The sequence below is a fragment of the Blennius ocellaris genome (genome assembly GCF_963422515.1).
Source record: "Blennius ocellaris genome assembly, chromosome: 10".
Classification (NCBI taxonomy): Eukaryota; Metazoa; Chordata; class Actinopteri; order Blenniiformes; family Blenniidae; genus Blennius; species Blennius ocellaris.
In genome coordinates, this window is record NC_137659.1 from 3,441,404 (window position 1) to 3,461,456 (window position 20,053).

The 20,053-nt window shown below is 42.8% G+C and overlaps 1 protein-coding gene across 1 annotated transcript in view; it reads right to left on the minus strand.

Moving 5' to 3' along the window:
* Positions 1-18,119, minus strand: part of LOC308135741 (adenylate cyclase type 1-like) — a gene marked incomplete at both ends in the record, with an annotated part of 40,682 nt that extends 22,563 nt beyond the window's left edge. Inside the window, 4 exons of the mRNA XM_080503843.1 lie at positions 4,001-4,112; positions 10,409-10,527; positions 10,829-10,978; positions 17,511-18,119. Coding sequence (XP_080359969.1) covers positions 4,001-4,112; positions 10,409-10,527; positions 10,829-10,978; positions 17,511-18,119 — 990 coding nt within the window. The remainder of the gene's footprint in view (positions 1-4,000; positions 4,113-10,408; positions 10,528-10,828; positions 10,979-17,510) is intronic.
* Positions 18,120-20,053: the final 1,934 nt, after the last annotated feature.

The window sequence follows — 20,053 nt, forward strand, 5'->3', positions numbered from 1 at the left end:
CCATGCGGCTTGACAAGTCCAAAGAGTGGACAGGTGGTGTGGAGATGGTGCTGGAATTGTATTATGAGACGATGCCCAGTGGCCATGTGGCATCGCCCGCTCGTCGTATGGAAGGAGAGGAGTCCGTGTGCCCACAGTGACCACAGCCATGAGTCACTGGCAATTGCCACTTCCTGCCAAAGTGGATCAGAATGAGTGGGGCTCTGGGTCAGGGCAAGGCAGGAACATTTGATGACACGTTTTCACGACCGGGGAGTGTACCGACGAGCGTAGTACAAGGCTCCCGACCAGCAGCCAGAGCAGAGATCAGACCCATCTACTCAGCTGGTAGTAAAAGAATGAGACAGCTCAGATCGCAAGAGCACGGAAACTGACATATTTAAAGATACGAGCTCTTCTCGCCAATTTAATTCTGGGGCCAACAGTCAAAATATATCATTTGAACCTAAATGAGAGGCATCAGGGCCAAAAGCTTAAATTAACTCAAATACCAAAAGATGGCCAGACAAGGGTCAATGTTAAAGATGTCGACCCGAGTTTCTCAGAGGTACAGTATATGGGATTTAAGGCAGCATCACATTTGTACACTGGGCCACAGTAGTGAGTTGCTGTTTCTCGGGTTATCATCTATGTTAAAATTCCTGTTTGTTTTGTTTCCTGTCAGAAACTACTCTGAAGAAAAGAGGTGACTCACTATACCATCTAGTGGTACAAAATGAAAATACAAGACTGATCAGGCTGTGGCTAGCTCTTTAGCTTGCTGCTTTCAGTAAATGTCTTTGCTCAATCATGACGATTTTTATTTTTCATGTTTTTTTTTGACATTTTAGATGTGTGTCACTTGATTTTCCTGCATTTCATGATCGCAGTGTCACGCCACAGCAGGAAGGTTTAAACTACTTGAAAAGGTATTTTCTATGTGGACTTCAAACTGAACTTGCATCTCTGACTTCACTGTGTACTGATATATTGATAATTAGTGTGGGTAAAATGTTTTTCAACGTAAACCTGCCTAAGAAACAATCTGTAATAATTAAATAATACTTTCTGAGTAAACTGGGTGGCAGTCGTGAGTGTCTATTCAGGGTTTTTTTTTCTTACTGGTGTCAGAATCTGCTGTGTTTCCTGTTGTTGGACTGAATGCACAAAGAGAACTCGAGTAAATCACTGTAGCCTCTGGTTGCACAAAGTAATGTTACAAGAACAAATAGGGTTGTGGCTGATTGGTCAGTTTACGAACTCCAAAATATTTCCTTGCAACATCACATTTATTTTCAGGCCATCAGACTGAAAATACGAAAATACTTTTTACAGCAATCTATTCCCATAATGATGCCATTTCAGCACGGTGCACTTGAACTGGAGAACTTTGCATGTTCTCCCTGTGCCTTCACTTCCTTTCTCCATCCAGTCAAAAGATATGCTAATCTGGGTTGACATGCAACTCCAGCTTTCCCGTCAATATGGATGTGAAAGATTGGCGAGCGATCCAAAGCGGATGTTGCTCTTTGACTCTCGCCTGCATGGAACATTTTTGAAGAAGAAATGGTACAGATGTTGTATTTCAATGGTCACTGTTCTTTTAAACAGTACTATGAGATGGAAGAATTCCAGTTAGGCTCATATAGGAGTGCGTAACTCCTGAATTAGAGATGATGCAAGATGCAATGTGACGCCTTGAATTATTGAATATGCAGTAAGTAGTGAGAACTCCACAGCAGTTGTTCGAATTAAGTGAAATAAAACTGGTTTACATAACTTTAAAAAATGTACACTGATAGGATCCTGGGATATTTACTACAGCATTTTTGGTGGTTTTGTGCGGAAACACATTTCTTGAAGCAGTTTGGTCATACCCCCGATCACACCGTTCAGGCCCCGAGGCCCGGGGGCGGAGCCTGAATCACAGAAGGTGACTCCAGCAACAAGGATCACTGTGACCATGTTTTCTGACACGTCAATGTGACAATCTCCCAACTTTTCCACAGAGCAAATCCAGACGTCCAAAACAAAGGGGTCCTGTGTGAAAGAACAGATTTAAGATTGATCGGTGAAGTTATTTGACAGCAGCGAGTGGAACGAAAGCCGCTCCCTTTTTAGCCTGTTCTAAATTTGTTCCTGTAAACAAAGCGGGTAAAAATAGAAGGTCTCAACGCAGCCAAGCAAAAGCTTCTGCGAAAGCAAAAAAAGGGTTAGTTGTAATCCCACGGATTAATGGATCTGACAAGGGCATGTGGCTGGTGTAAGTAATAGAGGCTAGATTACACGTAGATAAGGCCGGGGCAGGGTGATCGACACACTTTTTTTCACCAAACAAAGAGACGTCTGAATTCTCACCGCAGGTCAGGAAGCAACACGCCGGCTTCTCTTTTGAGAGCCGTGCCGAGTCCGAAACACATGGGAGTCACCTCGAACCATGCACAGGCTGCTCGCCTTTGCATCACACTCACAGAAAGTGAGAAGATTAACTGCGGCGGTAGAAGTTCACAACAAAAGTTGAGCGGATTTTCAGACCCTGAAAGCGCAAGGAGTGAAAAATTGACAGATGGGGAGAGACTGAAATCTTTTTTTCTCCCCCCCCCCCCCCCCCCCCGCCCCTCTAACATGCAAACGCGGAGCAATCGGGACATGTACGACTCTCCTTTCCTCTCATTCATGGGACGGAGGCGAGGCGAGGTTTAGCCCCGAGTAAATCTGGCCGAGATTAAAGAGGTCTGTCAACTCGTTCCTCAAATGAAGCGCCGGATAATCATATTAAGCATCATATGGGCCGGCGATATTCACTGTGACAGCATGCTACGCTAGTGACTAGTGCCAAGCAGCCTGTGGCCAAAACAGCGCACGCACCCACACATGCGCGCACACACGCACGCATGCAGAAGTATCCTGAAGTATCTCTTTTATCTTTAAAATGTGGGGGAAAAAAAACATTCTCTAGATGTATTATGAGTCTTGAAAAAAATTCATATATTCATTATTTTCACTGACAGTCGGTCATTCCCGATAAAAATGCCCTCGGTCTGGTTAATACCCTCTTAAAACCGGTCTCATGTCCGAATTTTTCTTTTATGACTCTCAGGGTTCGATGTCAAGGCTTGTCTGAACGTCCGGGGCTCGTAAAAGCTTTGCTTGGGCAAGTAAATCATCTACTCACCTTGCCCGAACAAGCTAGTTTGTTTTTTTTGGGGGGGGTGATATTTTGACGTTTTTTCCGATCCATCCTGCGGAGATTTTAGATCCACAAAGCCGCATCTGTGCTTCACTGTCTGCTGAAATGACTCCATAAGTGTTTGCCTGCCATTGCTCTGCAAAATGTGGAATTCCACAGTTTGCAGCTCGCGAGGAGGCTACGGCGGTAGCATTGCAGCTATCCAACTTTTCATGACAACATGTTCGCTGTTTGTACGTATCTTACGCTCAAAACACCGAAAAGCATCAACGTGGATGTTTGCAAAGCCGTTGTAAAGCGAGGCGCTCTGCCACCAGACGTCAGCGCTTTAAAACGCCAGCTCATCGAGGAGAACGGCACTGACATCGAAACAATGAGAAGCAGCTCCTCCGTGATTTGGCAGGCGATTCACACCCCCGTGAAGCTGCGCGCTACTCCACGCTAAACTTCCTGAAAATAGGCCCAATCGTTTGTGCTGCGAATTTATTACAGCCTCATAAAAAAAAAAAAAAAATGTCATCCAAGTTTACTTCAGTCCAGTAAAAACTGCATGATTACTGGACCAGTGTCCGGTAAAAGAGTTATAGCAACCAATAATTTCATAATGGAATAGCCAATGATGTTAACAAAAGTAAATTTATTATTCTTATTCTTATTCTTATTCTTATTCTTATTCTTATTCTTATTCTTATTCTTATTCTTATTATTATTATTATACATTTTCAAAGGATTTATTTATGCTACTTGAATGATGTAATAAGTTATTAACTTGAATGCATTATTGGCCATCATTAGACTGTTGGTAGGGTGAAAGAAGGGAGATGGACTCACGGTGGCCAGCTCATCAAACTTCCCAAACAGCTCATTGAGCAGTTTAACCAGCTCCTGCGCTGTACACTGAGAGGCCAGGCTGGTGAAACCCACGATGTCTGCGAACAGGATGCTGAAACAGAGACAGAAAACAAGGTTTGACTCAGATTCTGGCACCTCATCATGTCAAAGTGTGCACCGTGGCCCACTGCTGAGATGAGAAGATACTGAAGTTGGGCCGTCAGAGTAAAATCCCAAAAAGTCCCTAAAAATACAACTTTGTAACTGAGTTTATAATTACAAAAAATTTAAATAAAAAATACGTAAAAGATGCACATCTTGATTAAAACACGATGTTGGTTTCCTATTGGAAGCTGTGCTACGCAGTGACTTTAAGGTACACCTTACATATGAGTGGGAAACCTACATCAACACTGGAACGTTCAGATGTGACGAACTCTAATATTGACGAAGTCAATTTTATGGAGTTATTCTGATACTGGAACAAAAGTCTTGCGTATATTCGTTGTCACATTTTGAAATGACATTTGAAGAAGCTGAGTCAAAGCATCTGAACTGTGCTAAACTGCTCTGAGAAAATGATTGTGAATCGATGAGAGAGAGAGAGTTGTCGGCACAGAGAGAGAGAGAGACGAGGGTGAGAGATAGAGCAGGGAACCTGCCCTGTTTGCTAACTGAGTGGCAGCGCAGTCGAGCACAGCCACTGAAAATAGAAGCAGGATATTCCCACGGGGATCAGGAAGGAGACATGTCCTGTTAGGAAGTGAAGAGGAGCCCTTCCAGGTTATAATGCACCCATCAAGCCGCTGTCACACTCGCCACTTGTATCCCCTTCTTTGACATGCTGCATCATAAAGTCGACTTATTCCGGCCCCAAGAAGTCAGAAATGAAAAGCCTTGGCGCTCATTGTTGGGTCAAACCTCTGAATAAGGACAGAGATTACTAGAAATACACCCAGACTGGACCAAAGGAGGAGGACAAGCGTGGATTGTGTTAGTATATTTCTGCAAATGTGCTAATGCTAATCACAGCTTCTGTGGATGCAGGCTAATGCTAATGTAACTTAGCCCCTCCCTTTTCAAAGACAACGTTTTCAAGTAAAAATGACAAACTTTCAACGTGTTTTGCATGCTCGTTTATACGACAACTGTGCTCGGTGCCACTGAATGCCCAACTTTTTGGAAAAAAAGCTCAGACTTAAAATTTCTGCACACAACAAACAAGTAGCGCCAACACGTGGTCCGCCATGGAAATGACATCGTTTTCAGCATTTTTTCCTGTAAATGGACATCGTTTTCAAACAGCGCTGTGTAATAACCATCAAAACGATGCTGTGTAAATGCAAAACGTTTTGTTTCCTTTCCATACACGTGTGTGTGCTTTCATGAAAAAAAAACAACAAGACAAAAGCACACACGAGTGGCCCAACCTAAAAGCCAGATAATTTTTGTGTAAACAGCATTGTTTTCAAAACTAACCCCGTCCAAACGAAGAAACAAAAACACAAAAACGTAACAATAACAGCCCTTGTCAACAGCTTCAGTTTACATGAGAATGATCTGTCTACTATTTTCCAGAAGGAAAACTCACTTGACAACGTGTGTTATTTTACATATCTGGCAGGTTCAATTTGAATTCAATTCAACTTTATTTTTACAGCACCAAATACAACAATACGTCATTTCAAGGTGCTTTTATACAGCGAGAAACCCAACGAATCCAGATGCAGTCCTCACTGCACACACGGCCACATTTGCATGTAAACCCCACGTAGCTGAGGCCCTCCGTATTCACTGAAGCAGATACTGGAACTTTTTTCTCTGAGTTCCTGTGTGAAGGAGATGACTCATCCAGCTCTGACTGTCCTGCACTACGTGCATGTGTGCATCTCCACGGCTGAATCACACTGCTGCTTTCATGTGGGCTCCACTTTTCGCAACGTGACCGGGAGCTGGATCCGCCGCTAAATGTCACTTTGCCATCTCGCAGATGTCACCCAAAAACCCCGCGTTTTCACCAATAACCATCTGACAGCCGACAAATATTTGTAAGGTTAAGCACCGTGTCAGTGTAAATACTGGACGTTATTAATTATCTGGAAGTCTGAAAAGAGCCGGGGGACGCAACTCGGTGGAAACTGGGCAAAGAGCAGTGGCAAAACAATGATTTGGAGTGATCGGCCCACACAACACATGCCCACTTATTCGGTCCCTGAAAGTAACACAACAAGCACTGTTTCGTGGCAGTGCCTCGCCTCCAAGACAAAACTATTTCAACTCCTGTCAACTGCTTTAGCATTCATTGGCTGTTATCTGCTGTGCCAGGAGCACTCACATGAGTACGATCTGTGGAAGCAGCATTGTTTCTGTGATCGCGAGCTCGTGTTCACCACGGGCGGAGCGACGAGCCTCACCAAATCCAAAATGAAATGTGACACCACAGGGAAGTTTGCAAACATGTCAGAGAGTTACAGCAATTAAATCTGAATTTTGGAACCAAAGATTGGAGATGATCTGACACAAGTTCAAAGATGTGGGGGTACAAAAGGAGAACCGCAGAATACTGTGGTGACATAACGAAGATCTTTTGAACTAATTTCATTCAGTCACTCACAGGAGTCACAAAAATTAAAAAGAAAAACAAAACCACAAGACAAAATCACAAATCCAAGAATCCCTAAGAAAAAATATATGCTACAACGGCTTCAAAGGAATACTAAGGCCATGTTTACACAACAATGTTTCAAAACGCATCATGTTTGCAGTTTACGCAGTAACGTTTTGAAAATGATGTCCATTGACACTGAAACAGCAGAAAGGCTGGAAGTTACGCCGTTGGGGTGTCATGACCTCCACCTCTGGCTCTGCCTAGTGGCAGCATTTTTTCCCTTCCCCCTCCCTCCTTTCCTTTTTCCTAGGTGGGCGTGTGCTGCATGCTGTGTGAGGTGGAGTGCAGTGCTGATCACCCGAGTGCTCTCACCTGCAGCAGGGGGTGGCTTCACCCAACAATGCACCTTTCCCTCTATAAAGCTGGCATCAGATGAAGACTCGCCGTCGGACCGTAGAACTACCAACAGTTAGTGGGACCCTGCTCTGCCTTGCCTTGCCTCGCCTCAGTCTGTGCCTCTGTGTTAAGTCTGCCTCTCCTCTGCTGCAATACCGGACCCACCCTGCTGCACCAAGCTCCTGCCTGTAACTCTGTCCTTGGCCCACTCCAACGGCTTCAGCACAACGCCACCTCCCGTGTCCTCCAGCGCCAGCCACACCACTCCGCATTTGCCGCTTCATTCCGGGCAGTGTGCTCCTTAGTCTCCCGCTGGGTCCTTATAGTTTTGTTTGGGTAAAGCACCTGGGTTGTCATTAGTTCTGTCTCTTTTAGAGTTTTGCTTTCCTTGGGTTTTTGGTTTTGAGTTCTTTGCCTCATCACTTATCAATAAAGTGTTATGAGAGTATTCCTGATTGCCGTGTTTCTGTCCGCACCTGAGTCTCTGAGAGTGAACCGTGACATGGGGTGTCAGAGCGTTGTCAAAAAGTTGTTTTCAGTGGTTTCCGAGCACCGTTGTCGTGTAAACAGGCGCCCAAAATGCCGTGAAACATTTCCACTTTCGCTTGAAAGTGTTACGTAAACAAGTGAGAGAGATTAGACCGTGAGGAAACAGGAAGTGAAGCATGAGACCATGTGTACAGAGTCAATATGAAACAGGAAGTGAGACCAACACAAATAAATGCCCCCTCATTAAAGATTACATTACCTAAGAAGGGGTACAACATCAAAAGATATTCCATAACATAGTCCACAAATAAAAGTCACTGAGGGTTAGATGAAGCGTTTCTCACCACAATAAGAGCAGCAAGAGACACAATCATAAACGAGGCAAGTGATTTCAAACGTATTAAAATCATTGTATATTAACCTTCCAATAATTTGTGCAAAGGTGCAGAAAAGTCAGAGCTCATTTCACATGTGTGTCTCGACGTGTCTGGTCACAATTTCACATTTGTGCCTATTTTTATACGCTCAAACTTTTAGTAGATCAGGCCCTTTGTGTGGAAAATATGAGTAAATTGGGGGAGGGGGGGACCACTCAGCAGCCACGTGGCGCTTCAGACGTCGTCATGGAAACCATTTGGATGTGAACATAAAGTGGACTGAGTGCCGGTATCAAACAGACATTAAAATCACCGAGCCTGATCCACACACCAACAGGTGTGGAAACATGACAGAGGACGAGTGTTTGCAACTCCTTCCAGAGCTCTCCCCGCGACATCAAGAGTCAGGACTTCACCTCGTTTCTCTCAATGAGGCGTCGGCAGAAATAGAAGAGCCATTGATGTTTCCTAACAAGGCTGCGGCGCCGCGGTCTGATCGGCTGCGAGGCGCTGCCGAAAGCTTTCCCATCGAGTGCGCGGTGCCAGACTCTGCTGACCTGAGGTGACCCGCTCCGTTATTTTGGACTGTGTTTGCTCGGTCTCGGCCGCGTGCACACCATTGTCTCCATGCTCACGTGCACACATGCACGGAGCGTGAGGCTCCATTCACAGTCCAGGTCGTCAAGGATAGCAGATTGTTTACGGGGGTGCCAAAAGAGAGAGAGAGCACTCCTCGACTGTCAAAAGACGGATAAATGTCTGTGTCAGTGTATGCTCATAAAAAAATGTCTCAAATTAAGAAGCGAATCATTATAAGTTAACTTGTCCGCCAAGAACATCATAAAACGGGAACGCAAGCTTACTCTGTAATTAGAAACCCCACATGTTCTTGGAATGGAAAACTAAGTCAAACAGACAAATATAAATAACAGTGTAAAGTGTGTCATTAAACTCCCAAATATCTAGGATCTAATTTAACTACAAGGTTCGCTTGATTGTCGTATATATATCAATATAATTGACCATTTCAAATGAAAGCCATGACTGACGATCTGATGCTGTTTCTCTCATCTTTGTTGATCATGTTTGTGAGCAGCATCAGAGCTCCACTGAAGACACAAAGCGCACAGCAAATTCAACTTCATGAACTCAAAATTATATGCAGATAAAATACACTCCTACTTTCAGGTTTTTTGTTTTTTTTTGTCAAGACATATTCTTCATTCAAATGTCTCCGTGTCACTAACTTCAGCTACCACTCTGGAGGATCTCACTCATTATAGAGCATCACCAGGGATCACAGCGGGGGTTAAAGGCATTGTGTTCTTCGAGGAGACTGGAAACATTAATGAAAGTAAAACCCAGATTAATATTGCGATTTACTGAACAATAACAACAATATTCTGTGTCTGGATTTTAATCAGGTGTTGTTGCCCATCGTCTCCGAGCATAATGAAGAAAAGTGTTGAAATGGAGCCGCGCACAGTTTCCCGTCTAATTACGACTCGAGCACGTTGCATGAATCACGTCCAGTCTGGACCGCTCTCAAAGGGGGGGGCACTATCTGAAGGAGGCCCCAATGCAATCAGTGCAGAACTTCATGGAGGTCTGTCCACTGTCCATATTTAACACACACACACACACACACACACACACAAAGTGTTACGCAATAAGAATTTAGTCTCCATTGCATTTAATCCCCTGTAGCAACTTAATCCCGGGGCTAAACAAACTCTCCTCCTCAAGCTTCCCTGAACACAGAGGAAGAGGAGGAAGAAGATAGAAGGAGGAAGAGGAGGGAGAGGAAGAGCTGGCAAAAGAGCGAGAGAAGGAAAATGGGACAAGAGGCAGAGGAGGAAGAAGAGAAGAGGAAGGAGAGGAAGATGAGAAGAGGAGGAAAATGAGGAAGAAGAGGAAGAACAGGGAAAGGAGGAGAGGAGGAAGAGGAGACGGGTTGAGACGTGTTCTCATCAAACTGCTTTTCGCTTTATTCCCCATTTACTCTGCATTAGAGTAACTCACTACACCCTCTTGTGGTACGAACCTGTATTGCATGTTCGCTTGTTAATTTCCACTTCTCAAACTCATTCTCTCAGTTAGTAAATGAAAAATGACATAGCCATGTTTTTAAAGCGAGACATTAAAGATGTCCTCTTATTTCTGACAATCCGCATTTTTTTCCGAATACATGAAGAGAAAGTGCCGCGTCACGCTTCTCGATCTAAAGCTGCTGTGTCGGGTGGGGGGGGGCGGCTAACGTCGAGGATGAAGAATTAAATATTTCAGTTTTCGCAGCCCGGGGTGGTGTTAATGTTTTAGGACACTCTTGGGTGAGATCACACAACACTGTATCGCCCTCGGTGTTCCCTCCAAAGGACATGCTTCGTCAACTTATTCATTTCTTTTTTTAGCTCGCGTCGCAATGCATCGAGCCAGAGTTTATTTCCACAATCTCGGCCCCTGCAGGGCTGAATGTGATGAGACTGAATGCTACGGTAGAAACACCGAGTCCATTCACAGCCGCGACGAGGGTCCTACCTGACATTGTCATGGCGCTGGATGTAGATTTTGTGAAAGATCCTTTCTGGGGGCTTCAGGAAATCCTCTTTCATCTCCATAGCTACGTTCCTGGGCAACAGACTCATTAGCAGGCGCTCCTGAGAGTGTGCATGTGTGAGTGTGTGTGTGTGTTGCAAAGAGAGGGAGGGAGAAAGAAGAGATAAAGTAAGTCGTTTATACAGTTAAATAGAGCAAAGTTATCAGAGGATGAAGTGTTGGCAGTGGTGAGAAACGTGCGAGACAAAAAGGCATGAAATTTAGCAGAAATGAATAATGTGCTGAAATGACTCACTAGCTATCGGGGGGTGGGGGGGGGCAAAGTGGAGGTAAGGATAGGGGTTGGGTGCAACATGTGATTTTTACCCAAGGTGGAAGCGGCGTATACAATTGCACACGTACCTGTTTCTCGTTCTCGTCCTCCATTCGGAGCCGCTCCTCGATGCAGTTGCGAGCCTGCAGGAAGGCCTTCCTCTGGGCTCGCTCCGTCAGGACGCGCACAAACAGCCCCGACAGGTTGACGCTGGTGAACAGCACCGTGTTGGCGACCAGCTGAAAGCAAAAAGACAGGAGACACATCAATACATACGGCAGGAAAGTTACACTGGTTGGCGTAGTAATTATGTCTTCCATCTGTGTCAGAGAGGAACCGTAGGCATCCATGACACACTCTTCTGTCTTATACTAACTAGCAATCATTTGTTTAATGGCAGAAGTCCTAATAATGTCTGAAAAGTTTCAAATGAAAGACAGTGGGACTGCAATGCTAAAGCTTTGTAGCGTGTTAAAAAAAAAAAAAAAAAAAAAAGCCCAAATGTGCTTTTATGCACAGATGTGGAAGCTGATCTTACTAATGGGATGCACTGATAATAGCATCTGGCAGATGTGCAAAAGAACTCACATCATCCATTTAGCACGTTTGCCTTCATGAATATGGAATATGGGATTCATTTTCTAGAATGTGCAAAATACAGAGAGAAGTATATGCTTAGATGATTAATGTACAATGTGAACATGCTCGCATTGTTTCTGATTGCATTTGTCTTTAACTCGTTAGAAGTCGTAAACCAGCGCAGCCTTCTGCAGAGATGATGCTCTTATTGTGGTGGGAGGCGATTTCTCAGCTGGCTCCACATGACTTTTACTTGCAAGCCTCGTGATACGATGCTTTGGGTCTTCTACGTCGCATTTTGACTTTGTGATGATCATTTCTCATATTGGGTTTTTCAGATTTTGTTGCTGCAATACCTTAAACGGCAGAAATGGGTTGACATGGCTAAAATAGATGAGATTAAAGAGCTAAGGTTCTTACAAGTAGGTCATTCATTTCATCACCAATTTGGTATGTAGCTAAAAATCATGGTTATAAACTGTGTTCAACACATTTTTCACGTTTTGTTGCTCCAGATTTATTTTATATCGTGGATAATTTGCTAAATTGCCATTTTGGTTTCCTTTATGTTTTCTACATGCAGACACATACAAAAACCAGAAAACATCTGAAAGCAATGAATATAAGTAATTACTATAAATGGGGGGGGAAAAGCTCATATCAGAAATATAAATGCCAAAAATGTTGAGTAACGTTGATTGAAAAAAGTTTTTTTTTTTTTTTTTAAATGGATCAAATACAGGTTGAAAAACTATAAAGGCTAAAAGTGGCAACAAAAGAAAGTGATTCTTTCACATAGTTCTCAAATTATATAAATGGACCATTAACCGAACATTTTGGCATGCACACCAAAACTACATGTTTGTTGCACACACACACACACTTTTAAAGCCGTTTCTGTGAGAAATCATTATACGTTCATAGAAATGATGATTTTCATTGTCTTCTTATCATCAGTCTGCATCTGCAGGAGGGAATGACGCACAACGTTAACTGTTCAAACAAAAGCTCATTAGTAAAACGTGTCATTGTTTGTTTCGCTGTGTTCCATAAATACACTGTCAAACCTCTCCATGGTATATATTCTGCCAAGCACATTTCAGTGCAGGGGCCACAGACAGCCACATTTCATTTTGAGTGAGTCGGACTGGTAATATAGAATTATAAAAACTTTTCAATTTAAACTTCAAAGTTTTTCTTTGTTGTGGCGCAGAGTTCAGGTGCTGAAAATGTCTATATATTACTCAAAACCAAACAATGAATCTTGAAATATACTACAATCTCAACATAAAGCCAATTTTAATGAAACTTTCAAGCAAAATGCAGAGAAAAAAAAAAGCAACTGCTGCTCTTTAAGTAATTAGTTTTAAAAATATAACTTTTTTAGTCTTTTTTTTTTTTTTTTTAACTTGGTGGTGTAGTTGGCCTGATTGGAGGCTCTTGCTGGCCCATTGTGGCCCACAGACCTTATGCTTGACCCCTCCTGATACAGAATATATACACAAATACTATCCATTGCTTTGGTGACAAGCTGCAGAGCTGCTGTCTCTCACCTGAGCCCGCCTGTTCGATTGACACTGCAACGGCTTTTATCACAATGAAAAAAATCAAATGCATAGAAGAAAAATGCTGGTAAATGATTACTGATATCATATTAATTATTGCAACTGTCCAATAAACCGCTTTTTTATTCAAATAAATGTATTTATTTAAATACATTTATTTATTTAAATACATTTATTTATTTAATTATTTATTGTGATATTTTGCTGTTATTTTATTATCCTAATCTTGGGCTTTTTGAGGTACTGGAATAATATGTATTCCTAAAGGTTTCTCTCATGTACCGTTTAGATTCTAAAAGTTTTGGGGGATTTTTGGTTGTATTTTTCTTGTTTTGTCTTTTCTTGTTTATTTGCATTCAAAGCGCTTTATTAATGGGATGGATTTTTCTACATTGTCCAGTCACACTCTGATTATTTGTTTGCTATTTTGTGAGGGTCGTGAATTAACAATAACAAGTGACAACTTGAAAGTGCTTCTTTCAAGTGTTGATTTACAAATTCGAGAGCATCTTCCCTCCCACTAAACTTTTATGCTGTCATGATACGACATTGTCCAAATATCATGACGACACTTTTCAGGCATTCGTCAAGTTACTCCAGGACTTCTGAAAAACTAATCAAGTACAATTTTTCAGGAACTCTTATGACAATCGTATAATTTTTAGTAGTATTTCTGCATACGTGATTTCATGATTGTGTTTCTTATTGAAGTATTATTGTTTGGGGGTGGGGGGGGGGGGGTTCGTCCAAGTTTTATTTAGACACGATTGTTTTCACTCTGAATCTGCCCAGAAAATGATTTCCATACATGCAGCACTTCAATGTGACACTGAAATACAAGAGCCGAGTGTGTAGCCATAGACAAGATAATCACACCACTGCAGTGCAGGAGGCCTATAATCACATGGAACTGAAGTCATATCGCACATATGCCTGAGTATTACGGTATGTAGTGCATGCTGAGTGCTTGGGACACGGGTGGGTGGCTGGTGCGAGCCTGGGCCGTGCGGGGTCATGCCACACAGCTCATCTCTAAGCTTAATGGATTAGCTATCTCTGGTCGGCCCGGGCTAACGCCGTCCTTCACATGGCTGCGCAGGTATCTGCGAGCCGACGTGCGGGGAAAACAATCTCCTCCGCGGACACGCCGTCATCATCCCAGGGCGCCGTGGACTGATCAAATCTCAATTTGCTCCCTGTGAGAGACGGCGGGTCTCCGTGTCACGTGATGCACGTGGGCAGAAATGTTCCATTACACCTGGAGGGTTTGAGTGATGTGACATACCAACCCCCCCCACCACCACCCCCCCGCACCTGATGACAGTCAGAAATGTGTGTGTGTGTGTGTGTGTGTGTGTGTGTGTGTGTGTGTGTGTGTGTGTGTGTGTGTGTGTGTGTGTGTGTGTGTGTGTGACAGAAAAAGGCACAAAGATAAATATAAGGAGAGCGGCTGCTGTACCAATTTCTATTTCAGCTTGGAAATGGCATGCATGACTTTGCCCTCTTTTTTTCAAAACTGAAGCATATAGTCTGGTGAAAGTGGCTTCTGTGTGTGTGTGTGTGTGTGTGTGTGTGTGTGTGTGTGTGTGTGTGTGTGTGTGTGTGTGTGTGTGTGTGTGTGTGTGTGTGTGTGTGTGTGTGTGTGTGTTGTGTGTGTGTGTGTGTGTGTGTGTGTGTGTGTGTGTGTGTGTGTGTGTGTCCTTCCAATTTGCCCTACTTCTGGTGCTAGCAGGATGTCACTCCAGTTCTTCATTTCCAGCCAGCTCCTTCGAGACTGAATCACATCCCCAAGGAAACAAGTCAGGGGCCTGCAAACTGCTTTGCTTGCTCATTTTTTTGTTTCCCTCTTTGTTTTGTTTTCGGGCCCACAGGTTTGCATCAGCTCCACAGCATCTATAAGCTTGTGGCATTTCAAATAAATGCAAATTTTCAGAAAGCAAGCGCGTCGCCTTTCATCCTGCCACCGCACAGCAAGAAGTGAACTTTGGTTGATTTCCAGATATCATGTGTTTTCAATCAGGCTTGATTTACTCAGATCATGCACAAAGCGTGCTAAATTGCAGGCTCATGTACATAAGATTATGCTTTCAGCCGCATGCATTTTGCAGATTATGAATTAAGGACTAAAGCCCCATTTGCACAATATTTTGAGGTTGCAAAACTGTGTGTATGTATAAAAGCATATATAGTCTTACATGTATATAATGGAAATACATTTATAGCTTCTGCTATGATTCGATGCATAAAGCATGCTAAATTACATGCTCGTATAAATAGATTGCGTTTTCAGCTTCATGCGTTTTGCAGGTGATTAACTAAGGCCTCGTTTTTGCAAAGTTTTTCAGTGAAAGCACAAAACTTTTGTTTCGGGTGTCCGTTTACTCGACAAAGAGTTGGAGCCACTGAAAACACAACTTTCTGAAAATGCCTCCCGAGGTGCAACTTTTCAAACATGCTCCAAAAATGAAACTTTTTGAAAATGCAATCAAACTGACCTGTCCATACAAATGTCTGCGTTCTCGCCATTGTCTGTGTTTGTAGCATATTTTTCACTGTGCACATTTTTGTATGGTTTCATTACCAAAGCAAACAAAAGCACCCACCAGTGGCCCAACATGAAAAACTTGTAGTTTTCGGCATTTCTGCTGTTACCATGTAAACACACGTCATTTTCAAAACATTGCCGTGTAAATGTAGAACCTTTCTGAAACAAAAATGCAAAATCAATGAGTTTTTACTTGAAAGATTATGTAAAACAGGCTTAAGAATGTCACCTGGCACAAACAAAAGTATTCAATTGATGGTTTTTATGTGCATTGGGCTTGTTTGTTTTTTTGTTTTTTACATGACTGAATCTCTCCAGAGCTCCAACTACTACACCAACATTCTGCAAGACCATGTTATGATGTAAAAATGTCATATTTTATGGGTCATATTTTGATTTACAGTGTTGTTCTCTAACTCTGGGGCACATTTGGTCATTATGGAGGCCATAAAAATGTCATCCTTGCTAATAGAGGGCCAAATAAAGACCAAGCTCGCCCACCAATGAGCCATATGAGAATTATGGCCATCAAATCGGTTTAAAAAACAAAAAAAAAGAAAACAACTGTATGCTTATGATTTTTTACATTTATTTTATTTTATTAAGTCAACATGGATTTTTTTCTACTTCCATAAATAATGATATGAGGGCCACACGTGGCCCGCCAGCCACCAGTTGCCTACATCTGGTTAAACTTGACATTGTTGAGAGTCTGGTGGAGCTGTCCATGGTGCTGAACTCACATGGAATTTCTGTTTCTGCACAAGTTTCTACACTTGATGAAGTCTTTCTGACTGGGCAGTGTAGTTAATATTAGAAGGATCAAGATCAGTTACAAATATTCTTATTCTTTTCGATATTAGTGTAACTGATTAGTATTTTGGGGTATTCAAACATTAAATACAGGGAGTACGTGTGTAAGTTTACTCACAGAGTTAAATTTACATTTCTTTTAAAACATGACAGATGGGAGTAACGAATTACATACTTGTATTCTAGAGTACTTGGACTTTGATGAGAATTTGTTTCAAGTGGGTAATTTTACTTTTACTCAAGTACAATTTATGCCATATAATGTAAGTAATAAGCCACAAAACTCACGTTACTATAAATATGAAGCATATTTCTATTTCTGTTTTACACAAACTTAAGTATACCATGTAATCTGCTTCACTATTTTTAAGTCACTACTGAGTACATCCACGATAGGAATATTCAAAAGTTTGATAATTTTTCCAGTTTATTCTTAATGGAATTGACAAACAATAACTTTTAATATCAGATTACAGGACGCAACAACAGCAATATTTTTAATTGACCAGAATTTTTAAAAGCAGGACTTTTAATAGACTAAATCTTCAAAACAGTAGTTTGAGTAATAAATTATATAAAAACTTAATTGTACGAGTTGTTACAGGTCTAAAAGCCTTTAGCAGTAAAGACAATTTTCCGTTTATTCAAGTATTTTTTTTCAGTGCTGTGACACTGGTTGTTTAAGTGAAATAATGTCACTATTTTAGCCACCTCTTTCCCACAATGCAGTGCAGCCAAGGGTGGATATGATCAATTTCTGCTGCTGTTGTTATTGTTAATATTGTCGTTGTCATTGTTACAGTAAATGCTGTTATTGCTATTTTTGTTATTGTTGCTGTTATCATATATATTATTGTTAATGCTGTTACTCTCATTATTGTTGTTATTATTATTGCTATAATTATTGTTATTATTGCTGTTTTTGCTTGTATTTTTGTTATTATTGTTGTCCTTGTTGTTATTGTTAGGGGCAATAATAGATTACTACTTCCTTTCAGGCTTTATAATTGATTAATTAATATGTATGTATTTTTTTGCTCTTATTGGCGCAGGTCAGTTTTATGCTCCAGCTTCTGATCTGACATCTGATCCCATTAAGAGGTGAACATTTTCTGTTGTCCTACTAAAACTTAGTTTTATTAATGCTATTACTTTTATTATTCTTAATAACCCCCCCTCCGCGCGCACACACACACGCACACGCACGCACACACACACACACAGACACCCCGACCTTGATTTGCGCCCCTGCACGTGATGTCCACTCACCGTCCTCCACAGTTTCTGCGTCTTCACGGTGACAGACGTGGCGGTGACAATCAGGTGCGAGACGGAGACCACGATCCCGAGCAGGACGGCCAGCAGCGTCCGCACCGGCAGCAGCGCGTAGGCGACGAAGGTGACCAGGATGAGCTGCCACACGCCCTGCTCCGGGGAGGTGGGGGGCTCCATGCCCATGGCCCCCAGGGAGAAGGGGCAGCACAGGAAGGAGAAGGTGAAGCCGAAGAGCAGCGACAGGTTGACGATCTGCTGCAGCTGCGTCACCTGTAGGTACTTGACGTTGGTGACGATGAAGAGGGACACGAAGATGACACAGTGCACCGGATGGGACCCCTTGGAGATGGTGAGGCTGGGGCCGGACAGCAACTCCACCACGGTGAGAGTAGAGGACATGAAGATGAGCACGGCCAGGGCTTTGAGGGTGGAGGTCTGCTCCAGCTTCAGGTTGTAGTTTTGGAACAGGGACTCCAGTTCCTTGCAGTCGAACTCGTCCTCGCACACGATGGTGGTCAGATGGACCCCCGGCGGACAGTGACTTCTCTTCCGCCTGGTTTTGACTTTCTGAAACGGTATTTCCTCCATGTCAGTGCCATTCATAAACTGAATACCTGCTCACGATTCAGCTCGGACGAACGGAAGAACGGACAAGAAGGACGCGCGCGGCGGGTCTGGAGCTTGGAGCGTCCCGGACAGACCGGCCGGTGGCCACAGACGCGCTCCACACTTTATCCACAGGTTGGACTGTTGTTGTTTTTTTTTTTTGTTGTTGTTGCGAGATCACCCGGAAGGAAGACGACAAAAAAACCCTAATTTCTTCGTCTGTCTGTGAAGGAAAAAGACGCTGCGTAAACCACAAAGCGGCGAGCTGGCGGATTGTCTTGAAGCGCGGCGCTAAACACGACGTCCAGTCCTGATGGTAACAGCTTTTTGCGAGGCTCAGATAGGATCACGCCTGCGCATTATGAGGTGAAGATAAGAAGACAGGTCTCAGCTCCTCAGCGCGCACAGCCAAGGCTGCTTGACGAGTGAGGCTGCAGCCGTGCATCCCCCCCCCCCCCCCCCCCCCCCCCCTCAGTACATGACATGTTTCCATCATTAAAGCGTGTCTTTTTTTTTTTTCTCACCCCCTCTTCCGTTGGTTGCACTAATTCATTTAAGCTCTTCCTGTCTCATCCACTCACGCACGTGCAGAAGAGACAGGATCCGGAGTCTCTATCAGACCGTGATTCATGAGATTCTCACCGGAGGAGACTCTCGGAAACTGGCAGCTCCTGCGCGCGTCCCTCTTGGCACAGACAAGGGGTAACACGATCACACACCCATTCATAACAACCTTGTCGAGTGAGGAGGCAGTAGTCGTCGTCCCCCCCCCCCCCCCCCCCCCCCCCCCCCCGCCCACCACCACCACCTCACCCCCCTCAGAGGCAGCATCAGCACCCTTTTTGGCATTCAAGAGTCGGCGTCTCATTCATTACCACCGCAGGATCAGTCATCCGTCACAGGTGACCCGTCTGTGCCACAGAGGGGACGAGGAAGTGATGGATGGATGGATGGATGGATGGATGGATGGATGGCCAAAGTCCAACACTTCAACGTGCCCCTCTGTGCAGTGACGGATCCAAAGGAGGTTCAGAGGGGGGTACAGGGGGGGACCAAGAGGGCATCTCACTCTATACTTACCTCCAGATGGATCAATAGATGCAAAAATATTTATTTATTTATTTATTTATTTATTTATTTATTTATTTATTTATTTATTTATTTATTTATTTATTTATTTATTTATTTATTTATTTATTTATGTATGTGATAAACTGGCGTCCTATCCAAGGTGTATCCTGCCTTCTCACCATAGTAAGCTGGGACTGGCATCAGTGCCTGGCGACCATGCCTAAGATAAGCAGTATAGAAGATGAAAGGATGGGTGGATGAAAGGTTTATTTATTTATTTATTTATTTATTTAACATACATTTTAATGACTTTTGGTTATGTAATTTTTATTAGAAATGAAATGTGTTTGTGTATTTTGTTAGTTAGTTAGTTAGTTAGTTAGTTAGTTAGTTGGTTAGTTGGTTAGTTACTTGATTAAGTAATTAAAACAGCTTTGTGCAGATTATTGAGACAAATGGTTGAGTGGGACCATTCCAAATCATCTTCTATTATAGGTGTTAATAACTGTTAATTACTGTATTAAGACTCGAAATCTCAACCTCTATTACTACTTCCGAGTCCTGCAGCCAACTGGAACGCACTCATTTTTTTCCATTCGGAAGATGAACCCTTCTCAATTCTACCCATAAAGACATGGCTAAAAAATTGACATTTTTTGGAAGAAAAATGCAAATTTATACATGATAAAAGTTTGTATTTTAGTATGAAGTATTTAACTATGAATAAAACATTCATGTTTTACATATTCCTATTAATATATTTAGATTTCAGCTTTGTGTGGCTGATCAGAGAACAGATTGTGGGACAGTTTGCTCCTGGACTGATCTTCCGCTTCATTTTAAGAACGTTCCCGAAGTGA